General features: G+C 43.1%; 1 protein-coding gene across 5 annotated transcripts in view; it reads right to left on the bottom strand.

Moving 5' to 3' along the window:
- Positions 1 to 26,099, bottom strand: part of ARHGAP17 (Rho GTPase activating protein 17) — a 42,302-nt gene extending 16,203 nt beyond the window's left edge. For all 5 annotated transcript variants that reach the window (XM_066977865.1, XM_066977864.1, XM_066977863.1 and 2 more), the window contains exons 1-8: positions 25,931 to 26,099; positions 7,941 to 7,980; positions 3,744 to 3,848; positions 2,858 to 2,934; positions 1,671 to 1,782; positions 1,402 to 1,478; positions 1,137 to 1,248; positions 91 to 159 (exon numbers count right to left, since the gene is read on the bottom strand). In XM_066977865.1, coding sequence (XP_066833966.1) covers positions 91 to 159; positions 1,137 to 1,248; positions 1,402 to 1,478; positions 1,671 to 1,782; positions 2,858 to 2,934; positions 3,744 to 3,848; positions 7,941 to 7,980; positions 25,931 to 25,983 — 645 coding nt within the window. In that variant the 5' untranslated portion in view covers positions 25,984 to 26,099. The remainder of the gene's footprint in view (positions 1 to 90; positions 160 to 1,136; positions 1,249 to 1,401; positions 1,479 to 1,670; positions 1,783 to 2,857; positions 2,935 to 3,743; positions 3,849 to 7,940; positions 7,981 to 25,930) is intronic.
- Between the last annotated feature and the right edge of the window lie 126 nt (positions 26,100 to 26,225).

Below are 26,225 nucleotides of genomic sequence, written 5' to 3'. Positions count from 1 at the left end.
GAAGGTTTAGCACAAGAAATGTTATCTTTGAGAATTGAGTGTCTATGCACATTAGTGCTGCAATCAAAGTCATACTGAAAAAATACTCACCATAACAAAGAATCTAGCATATTCCCCTTCTTTGGACACAAAGCTGTACATATCTGCTGCTAGTTGATCCTTTGAAAAAGAAAAGGATGAAAAATAGGAAATGAAATTTACAAACACATTTCAACTCATATACATAGACAGTATATACTTTTATTTTATCTGCAGGAACTATTGATTCAGGCAGCACAGAAAACCAGTAAGCCACCCACCATGCTACACACTAAGTGGTAAGCTCCAAATGAATTTACAGGATGAACTAGAGGCAACTGCAACCTTTTCCTTGGGGTTAAAATCGGAAAATGCTGTTTAAAAATACCTAATTGTGTGCATGTGTGAATACAATATAGAATCCATATTGTACTACTTGTGAGGAAAGTACATGCAAGAGTGCAGTTCATTTTTGTATAATTGGCAAAATGCTTTTAGGCCACGCAGTTGATTTTCTTTCAAGCAAAACTCATTCAAAATGCCTACAATGCAAAGAAATTGGCCCCTGAAGTCAGCAATTGAATTGTATGGCAATATGTTATTTACAACCAACCCTAGAATGCAAAGACAAGTACTACTAAAAGGTTTTGGAGGCTTGGATCAGCTGCATCATAACGTAGTATCCAACAACTGAGAAGTGAAAGCAAATGTGAACTGCCCAGAGCAGTCCATCAATATTCCTTTTATGTCAGCAGCCACAGCTTCATCCAGGTAGCTCACACTTCATGGCTACTCAGTGGCCTGAAGCACATGGACACCCTGAACACTTAGGACAAGACTGAGACACAGTTCCTTCTCATAAGTGTCTCAGACTAAACCAGCAAGTAATGTAAAATATACATCTTCAAAAATAAAGTACCTTTTACATTAATGCATTTTAACGCTCACTGAGCACTAACTATACCTTTAAGACATACGATTTATTAACAGTCACATAACTTGTGACTATAACAAAGCAGACAGCTAGTTCCACAAACAAGGTTTACAGAGGCTGCCATACCCTGATCACTATTGTTGCTTATCAGTTATGTACAGAATAGAGACTCATCCTGTCCTACCTTGCATTGTTCTACTTTATTTCCAGCTTCATCCATCTCTTCTTTAAGAGAATCTATTTTTGAAGGATGCATTTGAAAATTTGTTCCTGAAGTCTTGTGTGCTTGGTTGTATCTGTGGAAGAAAGGCTTCAGTCATTTGATGAAACCTAGTATTAAAAATGAATCTGCATTCATAGTTCCTTTTTAAAGTTGTTTTGACAGGGAAAAAAAAAGATCATTCCAAAGGTTTTCCAACTGAATTAAGAAAGCTGTTCAAACTGCTTACCTTCCTCTTGCAGAATCCCAATCCAACACCAACTTTGCAAGCTGTTTCCTCTGTTTTTGAATGTTAGGGATCTCCATCTAAAAACAGAATTCAAAGCACATTTATTTTTAAATTGTATACTATACTAAACTTTGTAGTTTTCACATCCACTTTCCACTATTAACACATGACTACTTAAAACAGTTTTATTATTAGCAGCAAGATAAACTATTTTTGCTCAGTTTATACGTAAGTATCCAGACTTCTTTAGTCAGGCTGGAGTGACTTACCTCTGTTAGCACACTCAGTGGTTCTAAAATTTCTCTTTCAATCTGAACTTCATGTTGAGACAGCTCCATTGCCAGTTTATTCTCTGCATCACCACATGTATCTAGCATTTTCCTTTAAGAATTGTAGAAAATTGTTGCAATATGAGTTACTATTGACTAAACAAGAAAAGATTCAAAACAAAACAACTGTGGGTCTTTGTCCTCTGCTACCCGTTTGGAAACATTGGCATTGAACAAAGCAAGGCCTTACTTAACAGCCTAAAACCAAGCTGCTCTTTGGTGTCATTGGTAAATTCAGTATAGACAAGGAGTGTTATAAAACCTTTGCTGTCTATAATTCCTTAGCCATTATAATAGCTTTGGAGGCTTTAAGTCATCTAGATGATTATACTGGCCCCAAATACAGAGAAGTCGGTATTTATTTCGTAGCCCAACTTACCAGATGCAGAAAAATTGCTCAGTGCAGTAATTAATTTTCTCCTAAGCCACTTTGATATAAAAAGTCTTAACACATCGTAACATTATGTAATCAACAGGAAGAAGTCTCAGGTTCCAAAATCACAATTTGACCTTTATTTCAAGCTTGTTCCAAGGAAAAAATCCCATTCTATTTAAAAGCTTTACCTGATTTCTTTGAAATGTTTAAATTTTGCAACAGTTCAAAAAAAATGCACACATTTTTGGGTCATTCTACACAGTTTCCATTGGAATCCCCAGCAACAGCAAGGAAACAGAGCTGCTTTGGCAATTCATTGTATTGATGTTCTTTTGTTTCAGCCACTTCCCTGTACTTAGCAAATCTGTACCTTGCCAGGATAAGGAAACTGGCGTTATCTAAAGTAGAAGCCATTAACGCAAACCGGCAGAACACAGTATTAGATTTTAAACTCTAAACAGAGATGATAATTTTATCAGTCCATATGGAGAAAGGAAATTTTCAAAAGCTTTCACAATAGAAGAGAATAAGAATCCTCTGGAATGTAATTCAGAGCAAGCCTAATACTTGCCTCCATAAACACTCAAGAAGAAATGCTTGTTCACTTTTTCTCCCCATGGATTAGAGAAGGAATCTAGAAGTATTAGTCTTATTAGGTTGAAAACAGCCTTTGTGTACATAAAGTCTCTAATTAGAGCTCTACAAGCAATAAATAACAGACTACATCTTATAAAGAAAGTCAGATACTTACCCCAGCAGAGTTTCATCACTTAGCTGGACAGATCCTTCTTGCATATTTTGAGCAAGAGCTGTTAGAGGAAGCTTTTTCTACAGAACAGAAGGAACAGTGATTCATTTACTTTATACTAATCACCCTTTCCAGCTTTCCCAGTACATTCCCACTGAATTTTTCTCTTATTCCATATGGTCTCTATTATACACATATGCGCCTCATTCTTTGACCTTCAGAAAATGCCAAGTCACAAAAACTTTCAACCCACAATACTCATGTTTCTCAGATACTTTGAAAAGCACTGTTTTCTCTTAGTTGGAATGACTGGCCCAAAATTTACACCAACTACTGTAAGACCAGTAAAAAGCTCTGAGATTTAAGCAACTAGCTCATTCATCTCCTTGCAGAGGTTCCTTCTCTGTGCTCCTGTTTTCAGAAGGACTGTTTTTCAATAAAAGGAGTGAAGTTGAATATTAGTAATTTCTGGTTTTAATGCACCAAGAAAGCCTTCTTATGGCTTTACTAAAGAAAGTTAAGGAGCAGAAATCAAGTATGCACAGAAGAAAGTTTACAGTTAATTTGAGACACCAGTGCACAAAGGTAATTCTAAACAAAAGGAGCAGATCAGAGCAGAGTATCATCTTTTCTTAGCTCTTATGAAAGCTGTAAGTACTCAGCATGCTGCAGGAGTGTCCTGACATTACTAAGATAATACTCCACGGTCATGTTTTTATATCTGGATGGTGAACTACAGCTAGCATTTTAACAAATAATGTCAGCATGTGAGATGACTTTACAGTTTTTCTTTTGGATAATTTAAGGTACAGTGACTGATCAGCATGTAGAAGGCCAGACCGTATTCAGACCAATCTCAGAAGACAAGCCAAAGAGCGGTTTTACTTACATGTCGCTTATCAGAATCTGTACCATGCTGGCCCTGAAAACATGCAATTAATCGCTTCTGTGCGATATGGCAAACAGATCTCACAGTGTCAAGACGTCTCTCAATCTAGTAGGCGGAAGGGGGAGAGAGGAGGAAAACAAAAAACAGAAGTTATTTTCTTGGCCTCAGCAGAAAATCTTCCTCCTATGTGACATTTAGTTTTGGTGTGCTTATTTCTCAAGGTCTACAGATTAAAAAGAAGTTCAGATGCTTAGCAGCATCTTGACAGCAAAAATATGTGGAAGAGATTTAAATTGCTTTTGTTCTCAGTGGAGATTCAGCTGGAACTTGTAATGCCCACGATACTATGAAGTAGAAGAGAAAAAAAATTTCTCCCTACTTTTTGTCCCAGCAAGAGATAATCAGGTTGGGGCGGACTGCACATGCAGATATCCAAGACAATAATTTAGGAAGAAAACTGGAAAAACTCTCAGTCTTTCATTGTGAGTTTGTAAAATAGAATTGTAGAACCTGACCATTTCTTTACATTGGACCAAACCTGTGGCATTTCAGCCTTGCTATAAGGTAACCTCCTCCAGCTTTTAAATGCTAGGGCAACGTTCCTAAATACTAAGTAAAATAGTATCTTCAGGCACAGATTAATGGGATTCAAAAAAGTTCGTAGAAGGAAAAAAATAGCATCAATGTACAGACAAGTATTCTGCTTACCATGGTATATCGGAAACATGACTTAATACATGGAATGTGAATATGACAAAGATATACAATGAAATAAAAACCCTTGAAAGAACAGTGTATTAAAGAACACAAAAGAGCTAACAACAGCAAGTGATGAGCACTGGGACAGAACTGTTCATGGCACTGAGCTCTTGAGGCACAGCACCAAAAGAATGTGGTTTATCAACATTTTGATGACTCCCCAGGATTAGGAGGAGGAATGGTTATTTAAAAAGTAAATTTCTGCAGAAAAAAAATCTAAACAGACTCAAGTTTTTGATACAGCTCTAAAATCACAGGTTACATTTTCAGGAGGGTAATAATTCTCCCCAGCTGTCCTATCAGTGCATAAATACAGATAACTGCTGACAAGAGCATTAATTTTAGTGCTAAGTTATTATACTTTGTTAAGTATCTTTAAGGGCACAGTACTTAGATTTAAAACAAGAAATATTCACTCTTCCAGAAGAAGCTAACTGCTACATTCTAATGAACATGGAATTCTGTAAATTCTCATTTAGAACAATATACATCCAGGTAAGAATGACATTTTCCTCTCCCAACACATTTATTTCACGCTTATGGACAGTAACTACTGTATAGACCTAAAGTGACTGCAGTCCACAATTAGGTCCCAGCAAAAGCAAGTAGTGAAAACTGCAGATTAATAAAGAGACGGCAGCTCCGGCTGAAGACAAGCCTCCAGGGCTGGGTTCTGAGAGAATCTGTGAGGGAGAAGATGCTAATGGAGACAAGCCCAGGGAGATGAGACGGACTGGGTGAGGATCAGCACAGGATCACTGTTGCTGACATGGGAGCCCTGTCCTGGATGCACGAGCACGCACAGGACTGGGCCCCCCAGAGGAGGGGAGCAGCAGCTGTGCAGGCCTGCAGGAGCACCCAAAGTTGGGCCTTGGGGCTGCCACGCCGCCCGGCAGCAGCTTCTGCAAGTCCGAGGGGAAGGTGGAAAAGAACCAGTGTAGGAGGGCTGGTGAGTTGGAGGACCAGAGCAGGAAGACTGAAGTCTCACTGGCTACACAAGGCACTACTGGGACTAACAGCTTGACAGCCACAAGATGAATCCAAGCTGGGCTGCTCAAAAAGCTTAGTAAAATCTATTTTGGTAGAGTAAGGTGCAGACAAACTGCCCATGAAGGGCTGCTCTAAAAGCACAAGGCACTGCCTTTAATTTTGAGATTGTGTTCTACAAATAAAGTCCACTTTGAAGTCCATATGAAGATGCATGAAGAAGGCAGTACTGTTTACAGCCTACTGTTACAACTGAGAAGTTTAATTTCTATTGTCTTATCATCAAGATTAAATACTACCGAGACATTCCAAATCAGCCTCTAATTGTGAAAGTACTTTTTTGCAAGGTCACGTAGTTTAAGACTTCTTAAACTATCAAGCACAATTTTGGCAGGGGGGTTGGACCCAATGATCTCTTGAGGTCCCTTCCAACCCCTACAATCCTGTGGTTCTGTGATTATCCACACTTGAAACACAGTAATAGCAGTAACTGAACCATCTTACAGATCCCAGCGCACTAACAGCCTCTGTCAGCCACACGCGATGGCTTACGCGCCTTAGAAAGGCGGGCATATTCCTGACAGCCCCTTTCCAGGCAGTCTGAATGCCAAATTCAAAGGGCAGAAGATTGATAGGAGGAACATGACCCCAGAACTTTGCGAGTCTCCCCTCTGATCTGCTTTTTAGTTCAAAGATATCAGGAAAACCACGAAGGACATTAATCTCCATTAAGCTACGTTTGAACTGAAAATGTGACCTACAGGCCTTACTGTCTGCACCCACAGGGCATCTTCAGCGTACAAAGACATCAAACAATTGCTCCACTATATGCTGCAATGGCATTCCAGAAAGTGGGCCTATTGTAGAAGCCTTTCCAGTACTGAGTTATACTGCTTCTCTTCAGACAGGAACACATTTAACAGAGATACTTGAAATGGAGCATTACACTTCACAGAACAGAAAGCAAGCTACGGCAATCCTATGTCAAAGTCTGAGATAAATATAAAAAGGAACACTGTGAAACATGTTTGTAAAACAAACAGCCCCATGCTTCTAAGCTCTTTAGTTAGATAAGAACCTCCCTCCCCTTCGCAAGCCCCCAAGAGCAAACAAACAAGTGAGTAAATTCTTCCACTTGGGTGTAGCCAGTCTGCTCTGTGCCTGGGAAAGCCTTGCTTGCAAAATTTTTTTGGCAACGAGCAGCAGGACTTCTGGCTTTCACTTCTTGTTACTATTCTGCAGTTAACCAAGAAAACAGATGGGCCCTTGAAGGCTATCAAGGTGTTTTAACAGCCTTTTTGCCATTTAATTGCACACGTTCCTTTAGAAATTAAAAATTATATTGTCAAACTGTAAAGATACTTATGTTTCAAACAAAGCAGTTCCCTGGAAAGCAGGGCAAAGTGTTTCAGGTCAGCTCATTTCACCCTTACTCAAGATGATTTCACTTGTTCTTGCTGAATTCAAGTTTTAAAGCCGATATATTCTCTCACCTTCTACTTTAATCCAAACAGCTGGAGAGATTTGAAACAAAAGAAACACCTCATTTGTTTGGCCTATGTGTTTTCTGCAGAGGTCTTGAACTTAAAACATACTAACATGCTTTGTAATTGACTTGAAATCACCATTACACTCCAAGTTCAAAGGAGCAGCTAGCACATCTAACTTCCCCAGCCAATTCACCTTCTGCCTTTTTTTTTTCTGTACGAACCTTTCACAAAATAACCAAAGGAAGAAAAATATGTAGAAGAACAAGTCTATAGTCAAATTTGTTTCATGTGATTAGTCAACCTTGTTAATCTAACAGTTGCAACTAAAATTCCACCATGAAACTAATGTTTGATTAGATGGCATTCTTTTAGAAAGATGACAAGTCTGCAAACAGAACAAATGTCAGGATGACAGATTTGAGAATATTGCAGGCTAAATATGAAACATTTGTACGTTTATTCAGAGCAATTCCAGGCTTTTACAAAAATGTCATTATCAGTGAGCAAGCAGCTGGTATGCTTTTTGCCACTTCTTTTAAGGCCCAAGATGACCTCTTCAAGAGAAGCACAAATGAAGACAGAAACCAGCTGTGCCTAATCATAGCTTCTTCCCAGCTCATCATACTCCACCAGACAGCCTGGCAAGTCATTAGCACTAATGGTTCATAAGCTTAACGAGCTAGTTCATCTAATCAAAAGAAAAAAAGAAAAAGAAAAAAAAAAGAAAAAAAGAAGAAAAAAAGCTTCTTCCTTCACTTTATCAAGCTATATGATAGGATTCAGAAAGAGAAGCAACAGTTTTTCCTTGCAAGTTTTAAGTTTTTTCATGTGCTGAGAAGTCAGCCAAGGACATCATTGTTTTCATCCCTGTCATTTGCATTTTTCCCTCCACACTGGGTACTCAGAAGGCTCAAATTTAGAAACAGAATTTTAAGAATGCATATTAACTGTGTTACGATACCTGCAACAGGTCTTCACTAAGTACCTCCGTTTTCTCAGCCCTAAGTGAGGAAAAAAAGAACACAGTCAAATTAGCATGCTCAGGGTCAAAGATTGCCTTTAGTAACTGCTTAGTTGCAAGTGTAACCCATTACAACCACCGCTGCAAACACCACCATGTTCACCATGCCATAGGTAGCACTGGCTCTTGGCCACTGCCAAGGAAGAAACACTGATGGCTTGCCCAGCGCAGAGTGCTCGGGAAAGCCTGACATTCCCGAAATTCTCAGCCCACAGCACTAATCCACTGCATCGAGTACAGAGATATTTCAAACTGCACACGACTTAACACAAACTGGAATCCTGAAAAACTTCTCTTAAATGCAAATGTTTCCTTTTTCCTAGAGATCTGCTCCAGAAAAAATGCAACTGGTTTCTACATCTATGTTACATAATCAAAGTTTACATTATCCCCCCTTTAAATAACTCTAGCCCTTAATTTGGCTTAATGCAAGAGAAACAAATTAGAGGCAGGTATTTCAGCAGTTCATTCACCCTCTGTGCTGACCCACTTTTATATATTTACGTGATATGAAACAGACACCACAGAAGAGGAATTCCAGCATACCAGAAGAGAACACACATTAACCTAACAGGCAGTTTTGTGAAATGAAACAGCCACCTCAGATGGCATAATTCAAAACAATTTCTAAAAACATTTAGGATACCTACAACTGGATACGTATGCATCATTAAACCACTGAACTGCTGCAAATCCCATGAACTAGCAGGGAGTACCACGCAGGCTTATGTGAAAAAGCTTTCAATTTGACTGAGAGTTCACAGTTTTTCCCACCCATACTGCAGCAATCAAATTACAGTTACTATAAAATTTTACAAATTCTCTATTAGCTATTGAGAAATACAAAATGAATTTTACCTTCGGAAGAAAAAAGGCTCATTCTAATATTATCCCATGATCACAATCCTCCCATTATACTACTTAAAAGTTACTGGATGCTTTTGAACAGCTTTAGGCACAATATTAATTTAAACCCACCAAATACTTGCCTAGAAATTGCACACAACCTCACATTCATAAAAAGTATGATTTCTCCCTCCCCCGCTTTTTCCTAGGTAGTAATACCCATTTGAGTGAAAAAGTAAAGAAATTTACATAAAGTGCTGGCAGAAGTTCATTTTCATTTTAAATATTGTTACCTGCAGACTATGCATCGTTGTGCAAAACAATTCTTGTGTATACAACAAGTCCCCTTTGCACATGTGATTGGTTTATCAAGTATTTAGGGTCACAACCAGAAAATCCAGATCTCCTTTGAAGTCAGGGATTGTTTTTACCAGTCATCGGCTGTGGCAGCACGGCGTCCCCAGGCCAGAGCTGATTTAGAAAAGCCACTTATGATGATGTCAGGTTTGGAAACGCAGAGGGAAGACCTCACCCTTCCTGCAGGCCCACATTCCACCTTTAATAATGAAGCCAAGAAAGAGCCACTAAATAATATTGTTTTTCAGTGACCACTGCCATGAAACAGAGAACGTAGCCTTGTGACAGCAGCTCGGCCCTTATCTCCTTGCTGAGCCGTCAACAGGGGAAAAGCGACAAACCAGCAAAGGTACCTGCCTACCTCGGCACAACAGCTACTACTGCTTCTAGTTCTAAGTTTATGTCTAACTGCAGCTCCACGGGACGCTAATTCCTTCTGCCAACTAATTAAAGAATTAGAAAACCTATGCTAAGCATTTTTTTCCACTGCTCCTTATCCCTTATTAGGTCTTGTTTGTGCCTTTCCTACTAGGTAGCATGAAGCAACAGAGGAACAGTGCCTCCTGGAATCACGAGCTGGGTAGCAAGGGGAAGATACAGCTGCAGAGAAGCTCCCCAGCCACTACAGCTCCCAGGAGCCCATCAGAGCAGGTGACTGGCCCTTGGCTGGGAGCCCACCGCCTAAAGCCTCTCCCCAGGCACGCCACAGACACAGCCGGCCTCACGCTAAGGTTACTTGGCTGTTGGCATTCCCAGCAGCTGGACTCCATGCCATCAAAACAGTTAACTCACCATCGCACGGGGATGCCCCTGCAAGCCATTACTAACAGGAAAAGCACGGCAGAGCCCCTGCTGGGCCAGGAGGCCCCAAACGTGTTGTTTCTGCAGGATCCGTAGGCGCTTCGGCATGGTGGGATGCCCGCAACTGGGAGCGGGAGCTGAGCACAGGACCCAGTGGTGCAGTGGGCACATGCCAGCTGCTCGGCTCCTCGCACGGCGAAACAGCCGCTGGGCCGGCGGCCGAGCACCACGAGCAGGGCTGCGCCGGTCCCCTGGGAAAGGGGCGGTTCTGAGGAGCGGAGGTGAAGGTTCCTGCTACACCTCGAGGCAGGACACTGTTATGGCAAAACTTTTATATGCGATGGCTGGTACAAAGTTCTTCAAGTAAAATTCAGCGGTGCATTTTTAAAAGACTGATTCTAAAAACAAAATGGTGAATGCGCAATGGCATATTGCAGCTATAATCATCCCCATAACCAATACAGAGGATAAATACTGAGTTCCTTTGAAACATTACTTCCAAACTGTTTTCTGCAAGGAATGAGCACAACATTAACCCACTGCACGCACACCAAGCACACGGCTCCCTGTACCTCTGGAAACAGCAGATGAGAATTCCTGAGATAAAAATGTGTACCTTTATTGGGGCAAGAATTTACATTTGCACATATGAAATAAAGGAGATCTATTAAACCAGAGCTGGAAAGTTAAAAAAAATAAATATAAAGCTTCATCTAAACAATGTTTGAGATCTCACTGGCTTCACAGCAGAATCCTGTCCACCATCAAGGCATCAGTACTGACCGGGGAAGATCTCCAGAGCAGGTCAAAGCTACAAAACCAGTGGAAATTTACACCCCCGAAAGGCTAACAAGGAGGGAACAAGAGCAATCCTGACACGCAGAGCCATAAAAACTTGGACATTCACAACAGAACAAGTGACTCAGTTCAAGTATCAAAGTGGAAACAGAAACCCTGACTCACGCACGGAGGCCGGGATGCGGAGCTGGCAGCAGGTGATGCCCCGGGAGGGCAGCTCGTGTCGTGACGGAAAGACGAGTCTGCGCTCCCAAACTCTGGGAAGACTTCAGCGGAAATGAGGAGATACCCACCCGAAACATGAGACTAAATTAAAGCTAGCCTTCTCACTGTTTGATTTTCCTTAAAGTATTTGTTTGTTACTCAGAGTAACCAGATTAGCGCTTGCTGGCAAGTTAACGCTTTGCAGCACCTTTGCGGGGCGCTGCGCTAGCAGCACATCCTGCCTGCTTCCACAGCACAATAGGCAGGACTTGGTGCCAGGAAAAATGGAAGAATCAGCAGCTCTGTTCCAAAACAAGGAATCCAGAATTAGGTGACAACTTCCCTTCTAAAAGCTTTGCTTTTTTAATCCTACACTGTCTGCTTCATAGCAAATATAACTTAAAGATGTTTCGGGACTAGCAGCTTAGTTCAACATGGTACTAAATTCCAGGGACAGCCTGCCTTCTTAAGCAGTATGAACTATATATAACCCAACTTTATGGAGCCTAATCATTAAATACATCAAATCACTTCAAAATCAAAAAAACCCTGCCCTTGGGAAAGACCTGAACAAGACAAACTCAACAACCCCTTTCCAACAAAGGCACAGGAGAACAGCACCAACGTTCAGGAGAACCTAGGCCTGAGTGCCATTTACTCTGCACCAAAAGTGACTGCTACAATCAGTATCCAAATGTGAAACAGATCATTGCTTATGGCAGCATCTTTCTTAAGTTCTACTTGTTTTGGACTTTCCTTGACATGAAGGTGATGCAGGGAACCCCTCGTCTTTCAGCTCAGCAGATGCGAGGTACACTCCGTCCCTTCCTCCTCCCTGGCAGCCAGGCGCACATAAGGCTCGTTACCTAAACTAGATTTTAAAACAATACAGGCTGTAACACACAGATTTCCTGTTCCCTGTATTCTACCCATGTTCGGTATTTCTGTATGCTTTTCAGAAGCTGAGATCTTAAACATCAGTATGTTAAAGGAAATGTGCGTAACTGGAAAGCAAAAAATTCTATGACTGTGGCCTTTGTAAGTGTGTACATTAAAGGGCACTTTTCAAAATCACTTCATTACAGAGGAAGTATTTTGCTTCCTTTGGCAATCTGTGGGAATACTCAGCTTTCTGGATATACTACAGGAGTTTGGTTTAACCTGCGCAGCATCTTGAGGACAAGCCAGAGCAAAAACGTTTGGCCAAGTGCACTCCTCACCACAGAAACCAAGTTTATTGCGCTACACAAGCCTCAAATTAATCCCCTTTGACTCGCTTCCATGACAAAACTAGCACTCAAACTGGAGGTAAAGCAACAAATACCAACCTTCACTGCAGGTGATTTTTTTCAAAATCAATATTCTGCAAGTTATTTTTAAACAAGCTTTAACATCACTTCAGAATGACCGTCAGATGAGAATCACCTTTCAATATTTACTTAGTGTTTAGTGACCACCGCTAGCAACCAGCCACCAGTTAGACTTCAAGCCTGCCTATTACCCCTGGTTTTCACCCAAATTAACAATATACACTTCTGCACAAGTATTAAAAATGTGTTCATAGTAAATCTGATGACTGTGGAGACTTTAGTGTCAGTAGCAGAAATCAAAACCAAAGGTTCCTGTTTTGGAGGCGATAACCCTCAAACTGACTTCCTATGGGAAGTCCTCGATGGAGAACTGTTTTTCATACTTAAGTGATGCTCAAGGCATCAATTTTAACCCATGTGGTTACTGCAGTTTTTGTGCTTCCTTTTGAAATGCTTTAAAAAATGGTGCATCACCTCCGAAGCACCAAAATGCTTCATTAATTAATGCACCTTCAGAACCCCAATAGGTGCAAAACTACAACTTGGGACTCAATAAAGAGAGAACTGTTTCTACTCCTCTGCCTTCCTTCATTTTCTCCATTGAGTTTCTCCATCAAACTGCCCGATCGCTCAATCTAAAAGCTACAACATTGACATCTTTGTAATCTCAGCCACCCACTTTTGAAGAATGAGGCTTGTCTGCCCAAATTAAAGGCAGACGGGGCTTTAGAAAGATGATCTTGGAAATAAAGCAGACCATGCCTTCACAGTCGCAGGGAAGCCCATGACAGCCTGTTCGCATTAATAGATCTGAAATTCCTTACTAAGTGAAATGGATCCAAGGCCTCCTCTCCCAGGCGAAGCAGTAAATTTAGCTATTAAGGACAACCGCAGCCCAAGCCAAATCCTATTTTAGGGCCGTTCTAGGAGGCACAGCCACAGCAGCAAGGCCCACACCACGCTGCAGAACTCCAAACCCCTCCCTGTGAAACAAACAGGTTTTAGTATTTGATGTTGAGAATTAAACCACATATACTACAGTGTGAGGAAAGAAATACTGCTTAAACAGTTAGGTCTATCTAACAAATCAAGGTAATTACGAGCAACACACACTACAAATTAGAGACAAATTTCAGTTGAACTTTCTAGATGACAAAACTACAATTGTGGTTTAAATGCAAAACAAGATTTAAAGCAGTTTTGTCCTGATAGAGGAAGTCACGTTTCAGTGAGCAGTCTTTGAGTCTGATAGTTTTTAAGCTTCTGGTTACAAATAAAAATTTACAATTAAGTGCTTTCAGTCAACTGTTGTCCCAGCAAACTGAATACTTACTGCTATTCTGTTTCATACCATTACAAAGCTTTAGCTGGTGAAGCTCTCCCTGTATTCCTTTTTACTTTCAAAAAAAAACAAACAAAAAACCACCACCCAGAACGTACATTAGGACATAACAACAAAATGTGATTTCTCTTTAAGGTACATTTGATTTGCATTTTGTTCAGAAGGTATTAGCACTTCCGCAAAATGCTGTGGTGAGGGATTAAAATTCTAGATGCTTAAATCCAGCCAGGATGAAATCTAGCAGTGGTCGTATGTTTCTTCCAAAGTAAAAGCTCCTATTAAGCTGTGAAAAAACAGCGAGGAAAAAAAACACAAAGAATTTGAGACCAACACAAAGTAAAGATACAGAAGAATAATCTTCTGAGCTGATCAAATCACAGTGTATTTTCAATGCCTCGCTTTTTTTCCCTTCAGTATTACCATATAAATTTCTCATGCTAAGTGAACTCAAATATTTAACACCACTGGAGAACTTGACCTTTCCAAACATGTCAGTTTATTAATTTATAAAAGATGTATGCAAACATCCTTATACAATATCTTGGTAAAGAATTATTTTTAACATTTAGCTGCCCAATGTTTATTTACATTTAAAAGTTTATTTTCACGTAAGACCAAGCAAGCAACCTTTGCTTCCCCAGAGTAAATTTATCTAAAACTAGGTGGGTACAACTTTGATATGAAAAACAGGAGGGCAGAAAAACCGTAGAACACGAGGTTGTAACCACGGCGTGCCAGCACCAACGCAACCGCTGCCGGGACGGGCGCTCCCATTGCCTGCCTGGGCCGCCGCAGCCGCTCAGCACCACCAGGACACTCGGTCTCGCCCCAAGGGCAGCCAGGCTCTGGGCGTGCCGGGGTCACAGTGCTACCGCCCCACGGTGAGGGATTGCTACAGCCCTTCTCCTTCCTGAGCACTGGGACGAGATCCGTCCCCTGCAGCAAGGCGCCAGGAGCAGAGCCGCTGAGGGACCCGCAGCCTGGGGCCACCGTTTCCTTAGGGCCCAGGAGCCGCGTCTTCCTGCCACCCTCAGCTGCTCGTCCCGCTGCTGCACCGCGGCCAGCCCAGGGGGTTGAAAAATAACCGGGCCAGAAGAAAACACATTTTTCGGTCAGATCAGCTTCACCACCAGGTGAAGCCTGGGAGCACGGGGCAGGGGTGGGAATAAATGGAAGGGGAGCTCGGGAACCACCGCGTCGGCAGGGAGAGCGAGCGCTGCTGCGGGGCCGAAGTCAGCCGTACCTCTGCAAACATGGAGTTAAGCCGGCAAGCGACATTTCTGGATAAAAGACTGGCTCAGTTATTTCCTACCTGTGGGTTTGGCAGCTTTTAATTTTAGACAAGGATTAGTTCCCTTGCCAGATTACCTGCTGACACAAGAACTCCCTTATGATTAAAGAAAAATACAACTCAGACATACCCCGAACTTTCACGTGAGACGTTACTTTCCATTCTAGCTACTACAAAAGTGGACGGCCCACCAAGTAAAAATACTTGAATTTTGTGATTTTTTTTTAAAACCAGAAACCCTTCATTGTCAATCATTACAAAAGACCAGAAGAAGCAGAACTTATCTTTTGCAAATAGAAAACTTTTTCAGTGCCGACATGTTCGAATAGGATAAACATACAATACAAGAATGAGCAAACTACAACTGCTACAAAATCACAGTTTTTTTTTTTTTGCACGTTTGTATGGTTTTGGACTTTGGCAGGACATTTCAAGCTACATATTACATTGCATAAGTGTAAAAAAAAACACACTAGAATTCAAAATGAACATTTCAAAGTTAACGCTGTTGTTAATTTAATACACTGTCCAGACAGGTCTATTTTAAGTCTAAGGATTCATAAAACTGGCAAGTGAAAGCCTCTGAAAAGGAACCAAACTGAATTCAACACAAAAAGCAAAACAAGGAAATACAGAAGAGGCAGAACAATGAAGTAGGAACAGAAAGTAAAAATGCAAAGAGGAGCTGGAAGCATTGAAATAACAGTAAAAAAAAAAAAAAAAGCCCAATGTAATTCAGCAACCTGGAACATCATACGATTGACTAACAGGACAGTCACAAAGTAGGGATTACTCTATGTCCACCATTTCACGGTGAAGCCTTTGCACTGATTTTCTGATTAACAATTAACAGCCAAACCCTTTATTATGTTTCACCAACAGGAAAACCAGCTTCTAACTGAGTTGAGTCTCTGCTGGTTAGCCTGCAATTGAGACTACTCATCCAATTACTGGGTTTTACAACGCTGGATACACAAGTCTGTTTTTCTGTTGCTTGGATACGGGATATACAAGGCCAGATTAATGCGCGTAACATGGAGAACCGTGCCATTACCACTCTGCCACGTGTTGCACACCATGTTTTTTGGTGTTCTATCATGAAACTGAAAGTTAACTCTATCGCTAGATTCCTGAGCGAAATATGAGCCTCTAACAGCCTAGTAAAGGTTTATTAACACTTCAACGCACACTTGGACTTCCTGTTACAAAACCAGGATTACTTTACCCTTGTGTTCCATTCCTACAAAAACCACGGACAGATCAGAACACTTAATCTGCAGGGGAAATCGGCTTACAGCAGGACAAACCAGCTAAATGTTCAACTGAAAGAGAAGCTGCAACAGCTTAGCTCACACATTTCTATTTTCTGTAGAAAATGAAGGTAGGATAGAAAGCTAGTATTTTTATACAGAAAAATAATTTTTAATCAGTTGGATTATTTCTTGTGGATTACTTGATAACTGGTTCATTTATGTCAAAAAAGTTGGCATCGGAATTGTTGTGCCTTTCAAATCCCTGTAACAGCCATAACTCCCAAATCTGGATGCACAGCAACTTATCTTCTAAATAGAAGGTCAACCTCACTCATTTACAGTTTTCTCCTCATCTTCTCTCTGCAACTGTCAGATGTAGAAGTTATCAGCTTTTCTTGTATTAATTTTCACCCTGGAAGTGTTGTTGAGATCTTGAGAAATATGCAGTATGGACAAAGAGCATATTTATACAAAAGTCTCCATTGAATGATTTCTGGTGCAGGACAACTTGTAAGACAGATGAAAGAACTCCTCCTTTATAGATCCTTCCTATTTAAAATTGATTCAGGTATTTTGCATAGTCAATTCTGCAGATTCCTCGGCTCCTTGAGTCACTCTGCTGCAGTCACTCCAGGATGTTCCTGTCATTTTGCAATGCAATTAACTGCACCAGAAAACAATCTGTGTCAAGGAAAAAAAGGCTCCTCCTCAGTTGAGAGAAGAACTTGTGACCTCACCCAGCTGGCTTGTATTTATGAAAGCTAGCTTCCTGTTGAGACAGCAGGACTGTCCAAGCATAAGATGCACCACTATTCTAACATGCTTTTATCAGCAATGGCATAAGGATTACAAACTCAAACATTTAAAGCATTTGGTTCCTAAGGAATACATTTTAGTCAAAACATTTTAAATCAGTCAAGGAAGCAATGTTGCAGATAAAAAAGATGCTTGCAAGTTCCCCCTTCTTCTCTTGTCTAGACATCCAGCACTGCTTTAAGCACAGCACCGCGCTGAGGATCAAGTTTAGCCTTGCTTGCAAGGCTGGGATGGCGAGCAGTCAGGCAGCCTGAACCAGGAGGTAATCACACACACTGATCTGGTAAAACCACTCGATACGTCAGCACCAAGTGCTGCGAAGCTATTTGGTTCTGAATTACAGGAGGTCAGCCACAACCTCCCCAGTTTGGCCTGCGCTGTTAAACTCCCACGGGTTTCAGACCAGAGCTACCCACGGCACACGGGGCACAGCTGACTGACGTGCTATGTAAGGCCCAACACGAAGGGCTGGAGGTTCTCCCAAAGCACTAAAATGTGGAGCTGCTAATTCTAACAAGCTACAAAATGTGGTGGGTTTTTTTTTTGGTCAACACTGTGCACAATATTAAAAAAACATCTAACACGCTGACACTTTCTATTTAACTATACCCTAAAAAGACCATACATGTTTGGCTTTTCATTATTTGCTAATAGTGTCCTCCAATCTAAAGAACAGTTCCGGTTACAGATCCGTTATCACTAATGAACCTAAAAATACTATGCAAGTATCCAAGAAATACATTTGCTTTCCTAAATCCCAAGCGTATCGCATTACAGCATCACGTGGAAGCAGCTCATTAGATCACTTCTAGCTATTTTAGCAGCTTAAATCATTACTATTTTAGGATGTCTCTGGGCATAACCTGATATTAAAATTATTTGCTCTACAAGCCACCATCAGATCAAGTTAGAATTAAGGAATCACAACTTCACCCACGAAGGGGCTAAACCCAAGAGGAGTTCGGCTTTGTGATGTGTCGCGGATGCCACCCCGGAGAGCAGCCCTGGCTCCCACGTGCTCCGCTGGCAGGTTAGCTGAGCAGCTCTCCCTCAGGCAGGCTCAAGGAAATGCCTCCCTTTGCTGCCCTGTTATGTCAGATACCAACATCTCCCCCCCAGACGCACCTGACACCCCTGCACAACCCATCCTTTCCTCTGGTTCCCTACAGCACCTCGCCCAGGTGGCTGCACGGGCACAGGACGATGCCGCAGGCTCTGCTTAACATGCTGCGGCACAAGCGCAGCGTGCCAGGTTTGGCAAAATCATTATCGCTCTCCTAGATCCTCCAAAGCCTTGTGAAACAACCGGAAAAACAGACACACTGAAAGAACTAGATTTTATTCGTCATTTTAAGGCAACATAAGACTGTGCTTTCCTTGGGCGCGTGCTCTGCTCTCCCTCGCTGTGCGTCCCTGACCCGACGGGCACTCACGTGGCAGAACAGAAAAGCCCGAGGTAATCCAGCTAGAACAGATCCCATGGCATGTGCGTGTCTGCCTTTTATTGTTAATATTTTATCAGTCTTCTGATCTGTTTCAGCAAGCAGCAGTACAACAACCAGAGCCAAAGGAGATGAGAGCATGCAGCTAGAGGCACGCAAGAGGGCAACTAATATTTTTCAAATCCCTCAGTTTGGAGTCCTTTAATTTCTTCCTCTGCAACAAAAATCTGAAGAATTTTGCACATTGCCCACTCAGCAGTCAACAGGCAAGCCTGCCAGTTATGTAATACTTTCTTTCTTCTAACCAGCAGGCTTTAGCTAGTTCTCTACTAGAAGGCACAAAACCTTATTCAGATATCTTCAAGTCAACAAAATTGAACAGGTCTAATACAAAGCAGACTTTATCAAAAAGTTTATATAAAGGTTTGAAAGGCCTTTTCTGCCTCTACTAAGGGAAAACAAAATAACTGAAGCTATACCTGCCCTGACAACACCCGCTGTTCTGAAAAACAGATAACTCGTCCAGGAGTTCATTCTTATGGATTGCAGGCATGGAGAAATGCTTTTCCCTCCTACGTGAAAAGCTTAAAGTGAAACTGAATAGCTGAAACTTAGAAACGTGGCCTTTCAGAGAAGCAGGGAAGCTGGAGCCCTACGATAGCAAGGATGGCACAGCCAACGCACGGAACAAAGCGAGCCCAGCACTGCCAGACGCTGAGCTACACGTGAGCAGCCAGCTCTGCCTCAGGAAGCTCCAAGCAGCCAGCAGCGGGTTGAGGGGACAGGTGGGACATCTGCCTTCCTCCCCGGTCATCTGCTCCTGGCCGCTGGGGAAGACAGACACAGTCCAGCCATGTCATTCCTGAGCTTTCATGTAGTCTGGAATCTGACCACAAGTGACGACACTTTTTAAGCTGAGAGTGAGCTGTGAGCTTTTTAAGCTGAGAGTGAGAGTGAGCTTTTTTAAGCTGAGAGTGAAAACCTGCTGCTGCCCTTACGGTGCACTACAGGCGCAACAGGAAGTATCTGGGCAGCTTAACACACCGGTCCTCTGGAAAGCACCACACCGCAACGCACTAAAAGTAAAGCTTCAGACACTGAACAACTTCTGCTGAGTAAAATGCATTCTTAACAGCTCCTAATCTCAGTGATTTTTAACTGTCTAATTCTTCAGACCAACACGAGATCTTCTCAGTCCCCGAGGAATTGAGATAGAGGTCAAAATATACATACACTCTTGTCTTCTGACCGTCTGTTTGTGAGACGCAACCCCTGCTCTTACCCAGGGCCCCAGTAGCAGGTGTTCAGCCTAAGAGAACTCACCAGCGGTTCACTGGGACACAACTGCACTGAAGCAAGCCACTACAAAGTCCTCAATGTGGGCAAATTCAGGCCATTTTTCCTTTGGCTTTAGCAACTCTGCTTTGAAGGGTATGCGGATTAATGAGATTAACAGATGTACAAACAAAACTGACAGCTTGAACACAGTTTATCTCCATAAGCTATTCCACTTGTTGCTACGTTAATGGAAGTTGCAAATACACTGCTAAGTACAACAGTCAGCAGACCCACACTGAAAACATACTAGCTGCACATTTTTCTCTAATTGGAAGTTTGCACTATTAAAAAAGATTTACGAGCTGCACAGCGCATAGATTGTGTCAGTTTTACCTTAGGGGTGCAAGAAATAGATAAATGTGTACATACCGAGCAACTTTTGTTGATATAGCTTAGGCCAAGAAGCAGTGCTAAGGGGGCTGTTAGCCATTTGTTTGCGGACACCTCAGATTGAGAAATTCTACCTGAAGCGGTGCTTCCAAGTGCTGCACGTACGGTTGCCTCAAAGTGGTGAAGAGGTAGCACAAAGCTGCAGCAGCTGTGCTCCCGACTGCGCTGCTCCAGTCAACGTGCTCCTTACTGCCTCCTCGCTCTGCCTATTCCACAGCCAGACTCCACCAACACGCGGGTTTTCAGATATCGCACTCCTGCTATTAGTAGACAAGTGCTTTAGCATTTGCATGCAGTTCATTTCAATCAGCCCTTGACAGTTAGCTACACGAACTCTGAAAGCCCGCACATGTTCAGGAAAACAGACCTTCCCTAATCCAATCTCCTCAGACTCTTTAAACCTGTCATTGAATTAATCTTCCTTCTAGAAGAATCTTAAGTGAATTTTCTAGTTACAGAGACCTCAAACTTCATTTGGAGATAAACAGGAAATGTTTAAGATGGCTATTGTAAACACTGAAATGAGGATTTTCTTTTTCTTTTCACGAGTACTCCGATGTAGACAAAGGCTAACCTACAAGACCAAGCACAAAGCAAGTTTTCCCCTTGCACATGGGGGGTCAGATTCATAAGGGCTTTTTTCCACAGAAGAACAAGAAAAATATTAAACTAGTATTTCTTCGACATCTGTAAAACAATTTGATTTTAATTTATTTTAAATAGCTTTGTAAGGTTTGTATTATATTGTAGTGCTTTAGATTTAGAGATGAGCAAACTCATTTTACCACAGTTTTAAAAAAACTAGTTCGCACAGTACTATCAACAGAAGACCAAGATGTAAAAAATGCCCTAAGCAATAATTCACAGAAGAATTCTGAAAAAAATAAGACCAGAAACAATAGACAGTACTAATATGGGGGAAAAAATAACTCAGACCACCCAGTTTTTCCATGATGCATTACTAGAAATTAGCAGTTTCCAGCAGATCTCCCCCTATACATATCAAAAGCAAGCTGCTCCGTGCTATACACAATCACTGAAGTTATTTTAACTTAACTTGCTTTAGTGTTGTGTCACACTAATGCCAATTCCAACATACAGATTGCCAAGGGGCTTGAAGAGCTCCTAAATATAGTGTACCACGGTACCTTTCATGCACAGCACGAGCTATTAAAAGATACGCGCAAATACTCCTGCCGAGTCGCAGTAATGTCATGTGTACAAGGCATGGAAAAACTCTGTACACAAGATATATTCAAACAGTAAAACTTGTTAAGAAGCTACAGCAAGCTAGCTTTTTGACTAAAAAAAGATCTAAGGCTGTTTGTGGCCTCTTCTAGACTTTAATTAGTCAGAACTGCTGCTCCCTGGTTTAAATTAGCCTAACAGCCTGAAAGGCAGATAAAATATCTCTCCTGGTAAAGACACGTGTGTCCACCCAGCAGTCTTGATCTTACATGACTTCACGGATCTAAACTTTCCAAACCAGTTGGCTGGAATAATTTTTAATCTGTATGGTACGCTAAAAGATGAAAAAAGAAATTGATGGGAACATTCATAGCTAGGTCCCCAGAGGCACAAAAGCCTAACTCGTGTAAAATTATTAGACAGTCTAACAAGTGTCATTAATTACCAAGCTGTTTTTCTGTAACTAAACAGCGTGACCCAAACACCTCCGTGGACTCATTTCTCATAGAAATTACTCAGCTATGTAGCTCAAATGCTTATTAGTGTATCATTTGAAAGCCTTTAATGACAATACTTCTGAACATTTATTTTGTTAGAGAACTAGAATACTTCCTGAGCTTCTAATCAAAATCTGTCTCCTTTCATAATTTATTAGAGTATAAAAACTGTAAGACTTAGATTTACGAATTACCTCAGTGACATCACACACAATATAATCCTTTGTTACTTCTGAACCTGATACACAGCTGAACTGCTACAACGCCTACCTGCTTATGAGGCACCCGAAGGAAAGGTACGAGCGGGCCAGGCAGGGGAACCTCACCTCCACAAAGCCGCGAGGCAGCACGCAGAACGCATACCATGATGTGCCCCTCACAAAGTGCTCAGCCCAGGCAAAGCACACCTGAAACGCGTGTGGACAGAACCGTTCTTGGTCCAAGCATGGGCTTGGACTTCAACGCAGATTAAGTTTTGGAGGACTTAATACTTACATTTCATTAAAAGCAATCTCAACACATAGTCTCTAAGGAATCACAGGCCACCTGAAATTCAGAACGAAGGTTGTGACTCTTTTTTTTCCCTTCCCTTATAGTCCTTGAAGCCTCACTTAGGGCTTCAAATGTCTCTTTATTCTGATACATTAATTCAGCTCCTCTGGAACTAATGATTGCCAGGTGAGCTATGTCTCCGCTCCCCTTCTCTGCTCCTGGCCCCACTTCTTTTGAATTCTCTCTCATCAGACATGAGATGCTTCGCGATGACATGAGAACCGCCACACTCCCACCAAGATTAACAGTTTATGAAAGGGGTCACTCGCCCGCTCCAGATCAGAATGCCCCAAGGAGGTTCGGGCGCTGCCTCCCGACAGAGGCAGTCGCACAGCTGCCTGGCCCAGCCTCGGGCACTGTCTCCAGCACAATCGACACCGGCTGACCCCAGCCGACAGCACCGGAGGGACCAGTGCTTGAACTGCCAGGTTTCAAGGGAAGGCAAAACATCCTGTTCGATCTTCCCCTCTCCTCCATGTTTATATGGACAAGTAATTGATATTTCACTTCAGGGGTTAACCAGAGCTTGCTTCTACAGCTGCATCATTTACAGAGGACCTGTTAAAAAAACAAAGTACTCAGTGGCAGATTGAATACTCCTCTTGTTTAAGGCATCCAGCAACATCCACAAGATAATTGATGTGGAGTATTTAACACCACATCTACTAATTATTGGGGAATCCTGCTCCACTTAACTAATCCCCTCTTTAGTTCCTTACATGTATTTCATAATGCTATACAATTCTGACCATGCAGACTCACAGGCTTCTCAGAAATGCCATTCCTCTGCTTTAGCAAAGCTCCTGACCACCTTTTCTTATTCCTTATTCTTCAGCTAAGGAGTTACTTTCTGCTGATCCTAAGTCATGTACACGTGGTACAGCTGTAGGCCAAGCATGCCAACCTTCATAAGCTGACCGTAAGAGAGGTTGTATCACTCATACTCATGGCCAGCTCAATAGAATATGCCCTTAACTTTAGATTTAAACATTGCTTCATTAAAAATAAAACAACTATGGGTGTGCTGACCTCACCATAACATGCCTGTCCCCAATTTTGGGGAAAAGAGCTCAGAACGAGTGAGAAGAGCAGAACACACCCCTTTCTGATACACCACCACAAAAAACAAGAGCCAAAGGTCACCCAAGGAAGCAGCAGATGACACAGACGGGTAGATGTGACAAACAAGGTAAATGGCAGGGAGCACTCTGCACCACAGCCTCGGGTGCCACAGGTGAGCTGGCAGAGACGAAGGGATGGGACCCCCGGCACGGCTGCCAGACCCACTGCAGCAAGCGCTGCTTGTCTGTTGGGGCAGCCCACTCAGCAGCTCGGCCTCCCAAGGGTGAACGGGGTCCTAAAAAACTGACCACATCTCTTCAAGAGACTTACATGACCAGTGCAATGCTTCTGACAGAGCATTTGCCTCATGGTGTCCAAGCATATGGCTAACCAGCAAGTTACAGCAACGCAATATATATCAGCCTCAGAAAACAGCCATCTGCAACCGTACCAACACCTCTCATAAAAACACCGCGTACCTGAAGGCAGTTGGCTTTGATTCAACTACACCTAGACAAAAAACAGATAAAAGGTACACTGCATTATTTTTCAGTGTTACAGAATTTACAGATTTACGGAAGTTAAACTCATTTCAATTACATAAGCGCTTTTCTTTAACTTGGAAAGCCACAAATATTCAGGTCAGCAATAAAAGAGTAAGAAGTACGTTAATAAGACTACAGCAGGCAAACCCCTACAAAGGGCAATCAGGTCGATTCGAACCACTTACAACCACTTACAACCTTTTGCGTACAATCTCTATGCAAAAGAGGCAACAAGTACTGGTCAAAACTTCAAGATACTCCTCATTCTTTACAGTCTTCTCACTTCTGATTAATTAAAAGAAAAGCTCGTATGTTCTTGGGTAAAGAATCCATACCACTAACTGAACACTCTGAAGACAATTTATTAAAAACCACTTTGTAAGCAGAGAGAGACCCAATAAGGATGTGCTCGCATTTAATGCCAACAGGAAAAAAGGAGAAACATGGTTTAAATTGAATTTAAACTATTAATGTTAGGTGTATGAAAACAAGTGAGTTGGTATCATTAGGTATAACTTTTAGTGAAAACTTATTTCAGCTACCTGTTTGTATTTTAATGGAAGCAGAAAACTTTGCCGTTCGAGGCACAGGCTGCTACCGCACCAGCAGACTGCCTGGCACAGAACAACCACCACATCACGCACACAGACAGCCACACCCCGGGAATCTCAGCTGGGAAACAAGCGATAGCTGCATCTCCCGGGGATCCTCACAACAGACACTTCTCAGCCGCGGTAGTCAAAGGTCAGAACGAAGGTTGGAACTTCTGCTCCCAACGCAAACACGACTATAAACACTTCTCCAGATTTAATTCTTCTTTTCCCCCTGAGGTAAGAAGTAGCCTGAGATGTTTATCCTACTCGGTACAACACAGATTACCAGAAATTCCACTTGGGATTTGGAGCTACGGCCCAACACGTACAAGCAGGAACTCCAGTAATCACTCCAATGATTTTAAAGTCTACAAATTTATGAAGAAAACTCTATATGAGACGAGGATGAAAGAACACGGGACTGGTTTGGAAGTTATGCTCTACCTTACAGCAAAACAAATGTCCTAACAAAATCTGCTACTTTGCCATTATTAGCTGGCGCCCTGGTCTTTTACATCCAAATAGGCCCCAAAGAAGATAAATAATGTATTAAATGAATTACTGGAGCAGAGGCCGTGAAAGCACGAACTCGGATAACCTGAAAGTATACACTTCGGGATTAAGTTTTTATTAAAACCTGAGAAGTTTCTGGAGGTATAAAGAATAAGTTCAGAGCCCTGCTCTACCAGCAGGAAAGCTCCATTTGCATTTTCGGCGCACCGAGGAGCTGCAGCTAAGCATGACCGTGCCTGCGCCCGGCTCTGTTCCTGAAGGCTTTCCAAGACCCCGCCGTCCCGAGGCTGGTGGCAGCCGCTCAGACGGGGCTTTGGTTATTTTCGTCACCGAGCACGCACCCCCCCGCGATCTCCTCAGCGCGGAAAAAGCACGCCGCGGATCAAAATAGCTCCGTGAGACGCGGTAACAAAGGAAGCGAAAGTCACGAAGGGCAGGCAGGAAGCGCACGGCGCGGGCGGCCGGCAGGGAGCCCAGCCGAGAGGCGGCCCCGGCCCGACCCGGCCCCGGCGGAGCCTCCTCGGCGCTCCCGCTCCCCGTTCCGCTCGGGAACGCCGGGCTGCCCCCCCCGGCCCTTCCCTTCCCTTCTCCTCCCTCCCCGCCAGGCCCCGCTCGGGACCCACCGGAGGCCGCCCCGCGCCCGCTGCCCCTCATGCGGGGCCCAGGCGCGGCGGGGCCCGGCGCTGCCCTCACGCGGGGCGGCCCCGCGCGGCGCGGCCCGGCCCGGCCGATCTGAGCCCCCCGCCGCGCCCCCCGCAGCCCGGCAGCCCCCCGGTAGCCCCCGGTGCCCACCTGCCGACGGTCTGGTTGGCCAGCTGCTTCATGCGGTTGAACTGCTTCTTCATGGCGGCGGCCGCCCCGGCCCCCCGGGCCCCTCACCGCACTCCGCCGCCACCCGGCCCCGGCCTCCTCCGCCCTGCTCGCGGCGCCGCCCGCCCCGCCCCGCCCACACCGGAACCCGCCGCCGCTTCCGGCCCCGCCCCCCAGCACCGGGACAGCCCGGATGGCTGGCCACGCCCCCGAAGACTACAACTCCCGGCTTCCCCTGAGGCACGCAGCCATTTCCTGGGCGGGGCCGAGCAGGCCG

Source organism: Anser cygnoides, chromosome 15 (genome assembly GCF_040182565.1).
Source record: "Anser cygnoides isolate HZ-2024a breed goose chromosome 15, Taihu_goose_T2T_genome, whole genome shotgun sequence".
NCBI classification, from domain to species: Eukaryota; Metazoa; Chordata; class Aves; order Anseriformes; family Anatidae; genus Anser; species Anser cygnoides.
This window is presented reverse-complemented; position numbering and strand designations above follow the sequence as displayed.